General features: G+C 31.8%; 1 protein-coding gene across 2 annotated transcripts; it reads right to left on the bottom strand.

Moving 5' to 3' along the window:
• Window positions 1–989: 989 nt before the first annotated feature.
• LOC111704521 (inositol 2-dehydrogenase) lies at window positions 990–13,573 on the bottom strand. 2 transcript variants are annotated; one of them, XM_023476776.1, is made up of 17 exons: window positions 13,506–13,573; window positions 13,062–13,089; window positions 12,448–12,487; window positions 11,306–11,409; window positions 9,712–9,759; window positions 9,396–9,468; window positions 8,613–8,753; window positions 8,262–8,323; window positions 7,854–7,949; window positions 7,006–7,081; window positions 6,462–6,539; window positions 5,140–5,202; window positions 4,588–4,651; window positions 3,813–3,891; window positions 2,558–2,617; window positions 1,824–1,875; window positions 990–1,191 (listed from the first exon to the last, which is right to left on the bottom strand). In XM_023476776.1, the coding sequence occupies exons 1-17, from the start codon at window positions 13,567–13,569 to the stop codon at window positions 1,126–1,128; spliced, it is 1,194 nt and encodes a 397-aa protein (XP_023332544.1). In that variant the 5' UTR covers window positions 13,570–13,573; the 3' UTR covers window positions 990–1,125. The 2 variants fall into 2 exon arrangements, with proteins under 2 accessions (XP_023332544.1, XP_023332543.1); XM_023476775.1 differs by lacking the exon at window positions 13,062–13,089 and having other exon boundaries at window positions 12,448–12,515.
• Between the last annotated feature and the right edge of the window lie 1,863 nt (window positions 13,574–15,436).

The raw sequence follows: 15,436 nt of genomic DNA, 5'->3' as shown, positions 1-15,436 counted from the left end.
CAAATTTGTATTAGGAAACTTGTAAAAAGCAAGGGAATATTCTTAGCTGGGTTTAAAATTTTCAATATTTCCAAGAAAAGTTGGGTTTTAACCTGAGGAAAAATATATTTGTTAGAACGGACTGAAAAACGATCGTTTTTTGGTTCGTTTTTGAGTTCGTTTTTCGTTTCGTTTTTCGGTTCGTTTATGCAAATATCTTCTAGCAGGATTAAAATTTCATCAAGTGTAAGAAAAGCAAATTAAAAGAAAAGAAATTTTAAAACTTAAAAAAATGTTTAAAATGTTCATGGAACCTGTTGCGGAACCTTTAAAAGTCCAAAAACCTTAAAAGTCTTGAAAACGAAGGAAATCAATTGCCCACACTATTGTACTAATTTCAGGGAGTTTTTTGGTAGATTTCTAGTATAATTTATCCATAGGTAGGCTCCGATTGACTTATCCCAATATCTTTGCACCCTGAAGGTGTAAACCTTTGATATTTTAAACTCAGATTATTTAATCTAACATCTAGTTTAAAATATAAGAGGGTTGCAAAGAATATTAATATAAATATAATTATTCATATGTTAACAAAGAAAATTTAGGACAAAAGAGGGAGAAAAAGACTTAGAAAAAAAAATTGACAAATTATGGCAGTTTTTATACTTTTTAGATACAAATCTTCTCTTTTAAAATGTGAAATGTTTTATTTTCTAAAAATATTTATCATTTCAGAATTGTTAAACAACAGTGGTTGTCTGAATTAAGTAAAATAGACGCCAACCAGAAACCAATTATTAAGCATTTAAATGCTTTATTTCATATATTTTAAATAAAAATTACTTCGATTACTATGCATATTGATTTATTTTTTATTCGTCTCAAACATGTAGTATGTACTTGAGAGGGTGTAATTTGAGTGTGGATGGGGAGGGGGGGGGGGATTCAAATCACTCACACATAGTAAAAGATGTTGTACTGTGTACAATATGTACAGAGTATTGAGTAAATAAAAATATGATTAGTTTTATTTGCATATTCATTTATAGAATTGATAGAATTTACTTTTAATGTTTATTTAAGCATCAAAACAAACAAATATTCATTGTACATCATCATACATCATGTACAGTGTACAGTGTAAAGCTAAACTTGTACATAACCCTTAGGAATCTCTTGCACCGTCCAGTTCAGCTGTACAGGTTTACCACTCTATTCAAATAAAACATATAACTTAGGTCAGTGTTCCAGATTTACGGTTTAAAAAAAACTTTATTAATAAGGGTGGAGTATTGAATCAGACATATCACTCTAAAGATGGGGAGGGGGTATTGAATCAGACATGTCACTCCGCAAATGGGGGGGTTCACTGGCAATCACAGTACAGTCTCTTTAAATTGTTTTGAAAAAGGTTTGTTTAAAATATGAACCCAGAAAATGAAAGGGGGTAAAAAAGAAGTTTGAACTTTTTAAAACTTTCTTTCAATTAAACTTCTTACACAGATAAGTCAGATAACCAAAGTTTTGAATGATTTGAGTTATAACTGTTTGAAACACAAAGAGCAATCGACACAAAATTGGCATTTTAAGTAAATATTGACTGATCCAACGTGAACCATTGACCAGGGTTAATACTTGTTTTACGGAAGAAAATTTCTGTTTTAAATATTTTAATCACAAAGTTTTAGTTGAATTATTGGTTTTTGGAAATGTTGAACAGTCAAATTCCCAGTTTTCTTTCCAAATAGTTAAATAATAAATTCCCTCGGAGAGTGAGGAGGTAAAGGGAGGGAAGAAGGGGCGGGCCGGAAAAAGGGGGTGGGTTAACATTTTTTAATTTTTACCCGGGCAGATTCCTCGCAAGCATCAGCAATCTTAGAAACTGCTGCTGTCATCCTGTGATAGACAAAAAATATTAAAATCATTTAAATATTCAAGTTTTTATCATTGTTTACATTCTTAGACCCAACTCCAACTGTTTTTCTCAATCTAAAGTTTATTTGTTCTAATATAAAATATTTTGTTTTAATGCTAATTAGTTCATTGTAACAAATAATGCGCAACATTTCAATTAAAACTCTCAATAAAGGAAAAATTGATTAAAATACTTTTTTTTTTGTTAATACCAGGAGTTAAAAATCTTTTGACAAAAGTGTTAGTTATAATTATTAATAAAAAAAATGATATGAATACAAAATAAAATTGAACCTAATTTAGTTTAGAAAGCATGTTTTTTAAACATATAAGATATTTTGGTTTTTGTGACGTATCCCATGGTTTGTTTAGTTTTTGTATTTTGTTTTCCTTATTTGTTCATAATTTTTTACTTATTTGTTCAATTTCTTTTGTTCAGTTAACATTCGGAATATTTTTGTTTATTTTTAATTCCACCGGCAACGCAGAGCACTTCAGTTTAAAACCATAATTTAAAACCAAGCGCGAATAAACAACGGAAGTAACTATGAAAATGAATTATAATATCGACCTGGACATCGCCGGGTTATCTTTTTGAAATATGTAAATACATTTTCATTTAATATAAAACCTTAAATTCATCAAGGCAAATTTGCAAATGTACCTATCAGTGACTGACATTTCTTCATTGTTCTGCACTACATCCAGAAAATGCTCAAGCTCCCTGGAAAAAGTTTGAGGTGAATAATCAGTTCTTATATCTAGTTTTAACTCATTAGATTACAGTTTGAGGTGAATAATTAGTTCTTATATCTAGTTTTAACGGATTAAATTAGAGTTTAAGGTGAATAATCAGTTCTTATATCTAGTTTTAACTCATTAAATTAGAGTTTGAGGTGAATAATCAGTTATTATATCTAGTTTTAACTGATTAGATTAGAGTTTGAGGTGAATAATCAGTTCTTATATCTAGTTTTATCTCATTAAATTAGAGTTTGAGGTGAATAATCAGTTCTTTATATCTAGTTTTAACTGATTAAATTAAAGTTTGAGGTGAATAATCAGTTCTTATATATAGTTTTAACTGATTAAACTAAAGTTTGAGATGAATAATCAGTTCTTATATCTAGTTTTAACTCATTAAATTAGAGTTTGAGGTGAATAATCAGTTCTTAAATCTAGTTTTAACTGATTAGATTAGAGTTTGAGGTGAATGCTCAGTTCTTATATCTAGTTTTATCTCATTGTGACCAGTATACTGCTCTGCCATTGGTGATAGTTCTGGTCAAGTGATTTAAGTTTCAGATTTTCAAAATTTTACATATATGAATTTTCGTATAAATTTGACACAGTTTTATATCAATTTCTCGAGACAGGAACATCAGATAGAACTTTCATGGGTCGCGATCAAGAGTTAAAGTGATTAGCTTTCAGCCTAATCCCCCTTTCATTTTTCCTTTACAGTCCCTTTAAGGGGAGTTTCTGAGATTCTAAGGCTCCTATGCAGGGATATCGTCGTTTTCAGATTGGTTGCTTATTTGCTGAATTTGATCTATTTAAACCCACTACTTTTATACAAAATTGTATGTATATCAATTTTCGTATAAATTTGACACAGTTGTATATCAATTTCTCGAGACAGGAACATAAGATAAAACTTTCATGGGTCGCGATCAAGAGTTAAAGTGATTAGCTTTCAGCCTATACATACCCTCTTTCATTTTTCCTTTACAGTCCCTTTAAGTTTTAACTCATCAAATTGCATATTAGCCTTGATCATGAGGGAAGTTATGCTGCTAATGCAAAACACAGTAAAATAAAGTGAAGACCAATGTATCAATTACTACAATATAATTTGTAAATAAATATAAAGAAGAACAAATTCCCAATTTGTTAAAAAGAAATTTATGTATATTTACCTAATGTAACCATCAGCATGCCTTGATGGAAAAGAGTAATACATAGGAGCCTGACTTGAACCATCGGCAGTACAGTACTCTTATCAATAACATATATGTACATTACACAGTACACATTACACATTACACATTACACAGTACACACTACACACTACACGCTAGAAACACTACTCACTACACGTTACTACACGCTGCACGCTACACGCTACACGCTACATTCCACTACACACTACAAGCTACACACCACACGCTACACTCTACATTCCAGTACACACTACAAGCTATACACTACACACTACACACTACACAGTACACACTACACACTACACACTACACGCTGCACACTACACGCTACACGCTACATTCCAGTACACACTACACACTACACACTACACACTACACACTACACACTACACACTACACACTACACACTACACACTACACACTACACTACACACTACACGCTACATTCCACTACACACTACAAGCTACACACTACACACTACACACTACACACTACACACTACACACTACACACTACACACTACACACTACACACTACACACTGCACACTACACACTACACACTACACACTACACACTACACACTACACACTACACACTACACACTACACACTACACACTATACACTACACACTACACACTACACACACTACACTACTCGCTACACGTTACACACTACATCCCACTACACACTACAAGCTACACACTACACACTACACCCTGCACACTAAAAGCTACATACTACATACTACCTGCTTTGTTAGGAGTATCATTCTGTGCATGGAGCATGCCTTCATGTCCAAAAACTTCAAGTCTCTGGTCGATTTATTTTTATTAGTTTATTTCTTTTTTATTTATGCTTTTTCATTTTATACAAAGAGAACAGCTTTATAAGACACTTATTGGCCTATTATTAAGAGTTTTCATTTGTCAATTAATCTTTAAATATCCAAAAAAGATGTCGCGTGTAATTTAGGAAATTATTTGAAAAGAATAATGCAATTTAATCCCAATAAATATGGGAATTAAAACGACTAAGGAAGAAGGTTTAAAAGATAAAGATAAAGGAAAAATAATTTACAAAGAGAAAAACATTAATATTTCAGTCTTGCCTCTTAATCATACAAATCTTTAGACCGTTTTAAATCGAATATGCCACTCAATAAATTAAAATTAAAATTAAATATTAAAATTAAAATTAAAATTAAATATTGCAGTTAAAATAACATCTACAGTCCTTTCAAACAACAACTTTTACCATCTTTTGTTCTAAATATTTTCTATTATTTTATTAGATAAAATCCCTGGTCGTAACCATAGTTTGCGAACCTACACAGATCTATCATCCCGATACTTCCAGACGGAAACTGAAATATTGTCAGAATAATTTATAAAGGACTTGAGTCTTTGCCACAAAATCTGATTTTATAATCTCTATATCTTTGCAACCCAATGTCGTAGACCTTGAATATTGCAAACTATGACTTCGATGTTGGGTACTCTCCCAAAGGATTTTTCCCAAGCGGCAACTTCCCAAGGGTATTTTCCCAAATGGCAACTTCCCAACAGTGCAATTTCCCATGCGGCAAATTCCCAAGTCTGTTCTAGCCGCAGTGCTCGCCCCCTCCCCCCATTCCAGCCTGCGGCGCCTCAGCCCTTGGGAAGTTGACACTTGGGAAATTGTCACTTGGGAAGACAACCTTGAGAAAACGCCATAAGAAAAATACCAAACACCTAAAAATTTGGATTTTTGGCAAATACTCAACTTCTTTTGATATTTTGTTTTATATAATTGGTTCTGTTTATTAAATAAAATATTGAAAAAGAAGAAAATACTCGATACTTAATAAATACTTAAAGCAAATAAAATTATTAATTTGCTTTCCTTAATTTCAGATTTTTAAAAATCATTCACGAAATAAAACAAAAGAAAATCATTAAAAAACCCGAAAACGATTTTCTAAACTTTTTTTCTAAGTGGAATTCATTATTACTTAACGTCAATTATAAGTTAAGCTGTTTTTAATCTTATGTTGATAAGAAGAAGAAAAAAAAGGTTTGCATGAATGAATATCCTCAACCAGTGTAGCTAAAAATTCGCTAGCCAATTACTTCCACCAATCATACATAATCCAACAACAGGGTGTCCTTGAAACAAAAGCAAGACAAAAATATGGTGGTCTTTTATCTTTAAATTAATTTGCTGCATTTATTCGTAAAAATTATTTTAGTAGTAACATTAATAACATAATACCCCTAGTCTTGGCATTTCCAAAATAAAGTCTATAACCTTTATTGTGCTTTCAATATGACCGGAATGAATTTCGACAATTTTTGATTTCATGAATAAAATTGAAATCTGAATGTCATTCTTATTATCCCCAGTAGTATTAACAGTACAAAAAAGCAGACCATATTTTGGAAATGCAAGGACTAGGAGAATTTTGTGGTTATTGTTACATGAATCATAAATGTTAAAGTAAATTGACGACTCACAAATAAATTCCAATATCAAAGATGACTTTCAAGTCGTCTTGCTATACTTCCATGTTTAGTGGGACACCCTGTACTTCTCGCTATTAATTAATTCCATAAACCGTCAACAATTTGTAAGTTGCAAAGCTACCTTCATTGTTATTGCAACATTATCAAAATCGTTAATTCCGTCGATCTCAGGAATCTCAGCAGTCGCTACAGAGAACACCTAAATGTACTCCGGTAAACAAATATTATTTAAAATATTTCAAAAATCGGAAAACAGAAATATTTCTTGTATACTCTAAACTCATAGAGACGACATGAAGCAGCTAGAGTGTTAACTTTGCATGCAAAATATAGGCGGCAAGACGGGATAGTTCATCAAATAAAATATTAGTGAAATATTAATGAGATCAATTAAAGGGACTGTTGTAGAGGATATGAAATCGTTAGCGTTATTTCAAGTGAGCCTCTATGCAAAAATGACAATGCCCGATTCACAACTATACACCTGAAACCAATATCGGATTAATAATGTGGAAGATATTTTCGATTTTTTAAATTTGAAAAGTTTTTATATCTCTTTGTAGAGAAACCACAATTCAAAGCTTTGAGGGATACCGTTGTGAGTCGGACATTGCCATTTTTGCATAGAGGGTCACTTGAAATCCACTCACAGTCCCTTTAATTACCTGGGTTGGATATTCTCCGAGCACCCATGTGATCATGTCAATATCATGAACTGCGCAGTCGTGGTAGATTCCTCCACTGGGAAACCATTGAACTGGATTAGAATTTTGGTAGATAACTGGAATTCATTAATACAGTATGAAGAAATGTTAGATTCCCCTTTTAAAAACCATCCGCTGGTAAAATCCTCCGTTAGAATTCATTAAATCAAGATAGATCATTGAATCAAGATAGATCATTGAATCAAGATAGATCATTGAATCAAGATAGATCATTGAATCATCATTGAATCAAGATAGATCATTGAATCAAGATAGATCATTGAATCAAGATAGATCATTAAATCAAGATAGATCATTGAATCAAGATAGATCATTAAATCAAGATAGATCATTGAATCAAGATGGAATAATAGTAGATTATTCACCTGGTACCACGAAAATTATTATAAGGCCTCATACTTATATAAAACTGATTTTAAAGTAAAATATTTTTGAGTTAAGGATTTTTTTAAACGAAATAAACTGCGAAAAGTATTATAAATGGTAGATTGCTCCGCCAAATACTAGTTTATCATTGCAATAAATGTATAGATTACTCTACTGGGGACCAATGAAACGATGATACAGGATTACTTGTACAAAGGATGAGGCTATATATTATGCCTTTACTATAGTCATTCAATTGCTTATTCAATGATTTGGCAAAGGAAGAAAGAAGTCTGGGAATCATGGAATATCATGGAAACAGACAGAATAAATTCTTTACAGTCGTCTCTACAGCCCTCTATATTTCTTAGAACCATAAAGCTAAAATTCACTTTTATTTTTCTTTGTTTAATCCTGGTTTCCTGATCTTGAGATAATCAAGAGACGGCAGAGGAGAATCTCTAGAGGTCGTCTTTATCATCTGCACGTGACCAACCTTACCAGATCGAACCTTGGATCTAGGCAACCAGAGTTATCAATTTATAAAAAAGATATTTATTAGAAAGACTTTTTTTATTTTTTTATATTTAAATGTTAATGGGACATTTTACAAAAAGTAGACATTGCAGAGTTCGAAATCTATTTTACTATAAAAAATTCTACTTGGAACATGAAACCCCTCTGGAAGCCAAATTTTTGGCTAATCCTGTGTACGCTTCTGGTCGTAATTGATCAATGATTTTTGTTAAACAAATTAATTTATTGATAGATTTTTGTTAAATCAAATATTTAATTATTGATCTCTGTTAAACTAATTGATAATTTATTTCCTGATGGATGCAAAAGCTGGATCAAATCTTCTGTTAAACGCACAGAACAGGGGTTTCCCAACCTAACATAAAATTTAAAAAATTTTATTTTTGGAGTTGTACAGGGTTGAACAAAAAAGGTGACATTCTTTGCTTAAAGAAATATATATTGCTGTTAAAATTAGTCCAGTGGAACTTTAAAAGTCTTTTTACATTGTAAGATTATTTAATTTACATTTAAAAACCTTTACATTAAAAGAAGTCATAAATGTAAGTAAAAGACTAATTACATTTTTAACAGTATTCTCTGAAGTTTGCATTCTCTTTGGGCTACCCTACAGGAAAAGACGACAATTCCAATTCCCAATTTACCTGATCAGCCTTCTGGTAGCATCTGACCGTACTACGAGGATCCTCCGCTATAGGTTTCTCACTGAATACAGCTAGGCCCGCTCCCAGGCTACCCAGGATATAACCCTCATGGGTAAACGTAGGTGTGGCAATCAGACACGCCTAAAGAAATTGTTCTCAAGTTTCAAGTTATGATTGAAAAGCTTAGATAGTGTCTCAAATAAAAATTATCTATTGACCATCTGTTAACCCTATCCCGATTAGGATATTTTTGTCTAATATATATTAGGGAGGAGGGAGGGTTGTTCGACGCCCCCCCCCCCCTTATGATTTTGCCCTTAGAATTGAGATAGGAGAGTGTAATACATGTCTCAATTACAACTTTTCAAGTCCTGCTAATTAAAAAAATAGATCTGTTACTTTGATGGTTAAGGTGCAAGGAGGGATTTTTTTAAAGTTTAAAAAGAAAGACGGGAAACTGTTAAAATATATAAATAAGTTTCAAATTTATAAATTTTAGCCCTGTACCTTAATTAATAGAAAAATTATTACCCATTTCTGATTTTTTTGAAACACCGACCCGCATTTTAACTGTACTCCAACCTACCCCTTGGTGTGAAAAGTTCCCATTTACTTCAAAATAATTAGAAAATACGACATTTGAAACATCTATAAAAGCATACATGTGATGTGGCTTGGGAACCAAACTTTACCTAGAAACTAGACTTTTTTATAAAAGTTGTCCCATTTAACTTACACATTAATCAAGGGGTTTAGGGGAGGCCATTTTATTTCACAGTGTACCTGGAGCGCTTTATCCTGGTAAACAGTATCAACCTGGTCAGGATGGATAAACATTGTATCCTTCAGGTTCCATCTGTATCCAGGTACACTCTTTAATTAGGGAGTTCAATATTCACACTTTTATTCCTTCGTATTATCCTATAATGCTAAAAACTATTCATCTGCTTGTATGTCGTCTTCTATAAATAATGTTTAAGAGCGTAAGCAGGAAGGGAGGGATGGGGTGCAGAGCCGCCATGAGCCCCGCGGAATGACTTCCGGGGTCTTTTTAGATTATTTGAAAAAAATGTTTATCCAAGTTAAAGAGATAAACTGCCTAGCTTTAGCAGGTTCCCATAGATCCTTGTTCGCCTCTACAATATACCTGGACAAAATTCATCACTTTTTTTGGATTTGAAAATTCTAGTAAATACTTAAATAATTGAATATTAAAAATCAAATTTTCAGAAAAATCTCTGCAATTAAATTCAATATTTACAAATCACTGTATATAGATATTGTATATGATATATATAACAGCAGCAGGCTCTATATCTAGAGAGCTAATGGCTGGCTGAGTCCCATAGTTGAACAAATTCATTAATTGAAACAGTATTACTCTGAAAGAATGAGACTGTAACGACGACCTGAAGGCTGAGACTTTAAAGAAATGACGATTTTCAAGGTTTAAATGAAGTCTTTTGTCCTGAAGATTGTATTTTAATGGAATATTTAATGATATGGCAAAGAAAGAACCCAGCATACAATTGCATAGAATCATAAATATAAGGAAACAAACATTATTAATTATGAACAGTCGTCTCTGAAGTCTCATCCTTTGTGGTAAACCCTGTATATAGAGATTGGCATCGTTTATTTTAACGTAAGAAGTTTTTGAGAATGATAGAAAAAAACGAACAATGGGTGAAGGAAACGGATCGTTCAGAGAAATAAAAAATTATCGTTTTTTTAAAACGAACTAAAAAAAACAAAAACGAACGATTTGTAATTGCTTGAACGAACTTGAAAAAACCATAGTTTTTCTACTGAATGTTCCGAAAGATTTTTTAAATATCGTTTTTTTTTCTGAACGAACGATTTTATTACCAAACCTTTGAAAAAACGTTATTTTTTTACTGGAAGAACCTTTTTAAACAAACTTTTGAAAAAACGATAGTTCTTAACTGAACGAACGATTTTAATGAACGAAGGGTGGGACAATTTGGCACTTTTCATAAAATGGGACAATTTGGCACTTTTTATAAAATGGGACAATTTGGCACTTTTAATGGGACAATTTGGCACTTTTTATAAAATGGGACAATTTGGCACTTTTTATAAAATGGGACAATTTGGCACTTTTTATAAAATGGAACAATTTGGCACTTTTTATAAAATGGGACAATTTGGCACTTTTTGTAAAATGGGACAATTTGGCAGTTTTTATAAAATGGGACAATTTGGCAGTTTTTACAAAATGGGACAATTTGGCAGTTTTTATAAAATGGGACAATTTGGCAGTTTTTATAAAATGGGACAATTTGGCAGTTTTTTAAAAAATGGGACAATAATAAATCACCAGTGCAGACAAAAAAAATTTTCAAAATATGTTGATATGGGTATCAAAAAATATTAAAATCATAAAAATTGGTTAAAAAATAAAAAAAAAATATATAGGCAAAAACGGAATTTTTAAGCGGAAATTTGCCGAAGTCATCTAAAAATAGTAGTTTTTTGACCCTAGATCAACCAATTTTTTTCCATTTTCAAAAAACCAACAAATAGGAAATATTCAGTGGTTTTAAGTGCAACTTTAGACACCCAAATCGACATGCTTCCAAAAAATTGAAAAAACCGATTGTTGATTTTTAAAAGTGCTTCCGCTGACCCACTTTTTAAGAATACAAAAAGATTAATCCCACTTAACTGACCTAAGATTGAGCCTAGGGCTGGCAATAATGTTTGAGAGATGAATTGATCCTGCTCTTCCTAAACCAAACAGAGCCAGACAAACAGGAGAACTAGATCCAATATCCTAAACAAAATAATATTAAGGGGGCTCTTAAAGTAGAATAAAGGGGGGTACAGGCTGAAACTTAAGAAGTTGTTGGAAACCTATAAAAGTTCTATCTGATGTTCCTGTCTCGAGAAATTTATTAAAAATGGTTTAAAGGGACTGTAAAGGAAAAATGAAAGGGGGTTTAGGCTGAAAGCTAATCACTTTAGCTCTTGATCGCGACCCATGAAAGTTTTATCTGATGTTCCTGTCTCGAGAAATTGAAATAAAACTGTGTTAAAATCATACGAAAGTTCATATATGTAAAATTTAGAAAATCTTAAACTTGCATCACGTGACCAGAACTATCACCAATGGCAGAGCAGTATACTGGTCACGTGTCTCCGCCTGTATCACGTGACCACTTTACTGCACTGCCATTGGTGGAATTTCTGGTCAAGCAATACGGACGTCCCTTTAAAGACGTTTCAATTATATTATCAATTACATCCTTAACAAAATAATCTTAAAGGGACTGTAAGCGTAATTTAAAATGATCCTACATGCAAAAATGGTACAACGGTACACTTAAAAGCTTTGTCTGAACAAGTATTCATTAGATATCCATGCTTATAATTCAGAAAACTGATTACTTTAAACCTTGGATTTGATCATATTAATCACTAATCAGTAGTCTTTTTGTTGTATGGGCGCGCCTCTGTATTCATGTATATCATAAAGATGTTCACTCATGAATGTATATTGTATTATATATATTCGCTTTAACTGGCCAAAACAAATTTGCTGAAATTTCTTGAGGGGCACATATGGGTACCCCGTGGGTGACATAGGCAAACAAAAAATGAAATTCCAGGAGCAACTCCGCCACTTCAGCTGAAATCATGATTTAATGCCAAGCGCAGGTAAACGGCATGAATAATTCTATGACTATGCATGTTAATATAAACCTGGGCAACCCCAGGCACTTTAGATAGTTACTAATATGTTCACAATGAAGTTTGTTTTAATTTTCAACATTTAGATAAAAATTGTGATGCCTAAATATTTAAAATTTACCTTAGTGAAAAAGTTTGTATATCTCTCATACTTGAAGTCAGAAGCATCATGTTTTCGCGACAGCACACCTTTAAAGTTAAATTCAGAAGCATCATGTTTTCGTGACATAGCTCTCTACTGAAAAAAATCATTGAAATGTTTGTGCAAGCAAATCCCAGAAAATTGTAGCTTAAAAGATTTGGTTAAAATGTAAATTGAGTAAATTCTATCTAAAAATTTCAGAAGAAATTTCGTTTATTTGTATAAATATAATTTTTAATTATGCTGTGATTATTGATTTAGTTAGCTGTGATGGAGTTAAGTGATAAATTTATAAAGTCAAAAAGTTAGTTTTTCAAGCAAAGGAATAATTTTTTGACTCTAAGGTTAGTAACACCCAAAAAAGTAGTCTTTTTGGTGTATTTTTATGTTGAACAAAATAAGTCCAGGTGGGAGAGGGGGGGCAAAAAAAATTTAAAAAAGGTATTAATATTTTTTCAAAAAAGGGGTTTTTAAGGGGGGGGACCAATGTTGCCAAGGGGGGGGACCAAAAAATGTGTGCCCCCCCCTAAACAAAAGCCCTCGTCCGCCCCTGATCGTGTTTTCGTGACAAGACATCTTTAAACTTAAAGTCAGAAGCATCATGTTTTCGTGACAACACACCTTTAAACTTAAAGTCAGATATTGTTACAAACCTATAAAGAAGAGCACCTATGTAAATCTGACATATTGTTACCCAAAATAAGAGACGACTTAAAGTATCTAAACATTCCCATTAATTTCAATTCTAACAAAAATTTGAGACAATCTTTGCATTCCTATATTAAAAGCTGTTTTTGGAACATAACAATTTTTATTAAATCTTTATAATCTAAAAACTTATTAATGGAGTTCCATGGTAAAACCAGCTCTCTACAAAGGATTGTCATTTACTCTCAGAAAAATTAGAATCAATGAAAATTAAACCCCCTTGGGATCCCTTGGGCTACGAATTTATTATGGAATTACCCAGGATTTAAACTTTCATTTATTCTAATTTTTCTGGGAGTAAATGGTTCACTGTTAAGTTTAAATAATACCTTCATAAGGAGATTTTCCTTTGAACTGCAGGGTTGCCATTTTCTTTGCTGAAGAAAGACACATTTAAGTCATGAGGCTAAATAATGAATAGATCATGTTAACGTATTCACATGTTTATTGGATTTATTAATAGTTTTAATTACAATATCTGCAGGATGGGTTAATGGTAACTGAGAATTACTAAATTTTATTAAACAGAGATAACATATGGAGATATGTTATCATATTTATCCAAACTTGAATTTATGTTCAGAATTTAACAAAGTTTATAAATGTGTATGAAATCTCGTTCAAGGGGCTGTAAGGGTAATTTCAAGTTACCCTAACAGGCTCACAACAGCACCCCTAAAAAGCTTTGTCTGATCAAGTATAAATTATATACCAATACTGTAGCTTCTCTAAACAATAGTGAATTGCACATTTCTACTGCAGTAAAACATTGAGAAATTATCAGAATTAAACACGTTTAAACCTAAACAAACGACAATATCTTTTACATTAGGATCACATAAAAGTTATTATTGTGAATGGGGTATTATCATCATAATTCTTGATATAAAGATTTTAAATCCCAAGGAAAGTACTCGTTTCTTGGGCGTCATTTAGATATGATGTTCTTGGGTTAAACATTTTTAAAGAAAACTCTCTCTCCTATTTAATTCTCTATCATAGTTGGGAGTTCCCATGCAAAAATGTCTATGGCATATAATTAGTTTAAAATAGCACATATAATGGGTTAAAAAATAATACCCTAATTTAAAGAATTTGAGCCGTGGCTTAAATTTGAGACGCGGCTCAAATAAAGTTGGTTCCACTTAAAATTGTATTCAATGTTTCAAGATTTAAGCCGGCACTCAATTGAAACCGGTTTTTGGCGGATTTGAGACGCGGCTCAAATGCATTAAATTTGAACTCAGATTAACGTCTTAACAATTTTAAAATTGTATTTATTTCTCATTCTCACAACTGGGACTCAACCTTAATGATGTCTAATTGGCAAACAATATGATTTTAAAGTTTTAAAATTATTTGGCATGCAAGTAATTAAACTTATCATTTAATTCAAAAATAATAAAAATTTTAAATCTACAGTAAACAATTTAAAAAAATATTTTTGACGTACTAAATGTTTGTTTAAGACTACAAAATACAATATTTACTTTCTATATTTCTACACTTAAAGTTTTTTTATTTCTGTAGTCTGGAGTTCAGATTTGAGAACTGAGACAAAGTGAGAAGATTTTAATCTGAAAACTAGTTCAGCTCAATTTTAATACTCAACGGCGTTAACAGGACTCATTAAAAACAGGTTTACAATTAAATCTTTTTTTCTTATTCGAATTATATTCATTTTTTTTGTTAGGACACTGCTTTGGACTTACTCTGAATTAAATAGCTCTTTATTTTCTTAAAATTTCGTAGAAAACGGTAGAAATTCATATATGTACGCATATATACAGAGTTCTTTTGTGCGTTATTGCTATCATGACGTTATGCGTCCACATCTGTCATTCATGAAAGTAGCCTTTTAAAATTAAGCTTTTTGTACTTCTTTTATCCTTTCATTTATTCATTTTTTTCTCTTTTGTAATTATAAACCCAAAAAAAGAACCCAGATGAATCAATTTCAAATATTACATCTGTTTATTCATCTCTTTATATACGTACAGGTTTGAGTATTTATTTCTTATTTGTGCGTCCTCTTGTGAAGAATGGATTATTCAGTGGACTGCGACTTTTTTCTCTTTTTTTAAAAGGTGTACTCCTTCCCAGTGTCGTTTTAAATTTTTCTAATAAAATTAAAATAAAACCATATTCGGTTGATTGCACACCAGGAGTCAGGACGTATTAACAGGTAATACAACAGGTTGGATTATATACACGGAGAATAATCAGTATAAACCTGGATTTTACACTCAGTGAGTTAGGT

This window comes from Eurytemora carolleeae, unplaced genomic scaffold (assembly GCF_000591075.1).
Source record: "Eurytemora carolleeae unplaced genomic scaffold, Eaff_2.0 scaffold589, whole genome shotgun sequence".
NCBI classification, from domain to species: Eukaryota; Metazoa; Arthropoda; class Copepoda; order Calanoida; family Temoridae; genus Eurytemora; species Eurytemora carolleeae.
This window is presented reverse-complemented; position numbering and strand designations above follow the sequence as displayed.